The sequence below is a fragment of the Alligator sinensis genome, unplaced genomic scaffold, assembly GCF_000455745.1.
Source record: "Alligator sinensis unplaced genomic scaffold, ASM45574v1 scaffold872_1, whole genome shotgun sequence".
NCBI classification, from domain to species: domain Eukaryota; kingdom Metazoa; phylum Chordata; order Crocodylia; family Alligatoridae; genus Alligator; species Alligator sinensis.
This window is the reverse complement of record NW_005843140.1, coordinates 205,796-206,125: the sequence shown is the minus strand read 5'-3', so window position 1 is coordinate 206,125 and position 330 is coordinate 205,796. Positions and strand designations below refer to the sequence as shown.

General features: G+C 56.4%; 1 protein-coding gene across 1 annotated transcript in view; it reads left to right on the top strand.

Moving 5' to 3' along the window:
* ATP2B4 (ATPase plasma membrane Ca2+ transporting 4) overlaps positions 1-330 on the top strand; it is an 84,602-nt gene that overhangs the window by 45,002 nt on the left and 39,270 nt on the right. Inside the window, exon 3 of the mRNA XM_025193978.1 lies at positions 1-184. Coding sequence (XP_025049763.1) covers positions 1-184 — 184 coding nt within the window. The remainder of the gene's footprint in view (positions 185-330) is intronic.

The window sequence follows — 330 nt, the reverse complement described above, 5'->3', positions numbered from 1 at the left end:
CCCACGGACCTGGAGAAGCGGAGGCAGGTGTTTGGCCAGAACTTCATTCCTCCCAAGAAGGCCAAGACTTTCCTGCAGTTAGTGTGGGAGGCGCTTCAGGACGTCACACTGATCATCTTGGAAATCGCAGCCATAATTTCCCTGGGCCTGTCCTTCTACCACCCGCCGGGCGGGGACAACGAATGTGAGTCCTGCAGCCTCCCTGCTCCTGGGGGAGAAACTGGGGGGAAGAGACAAAACCAACCCCTCCTGTTCTCCCCAAGCAACTTGCATCTCAGCCATGCCAAGCAAAGATGGAGGAGCTGTGATAGGAAAGGGATGATCTGACCT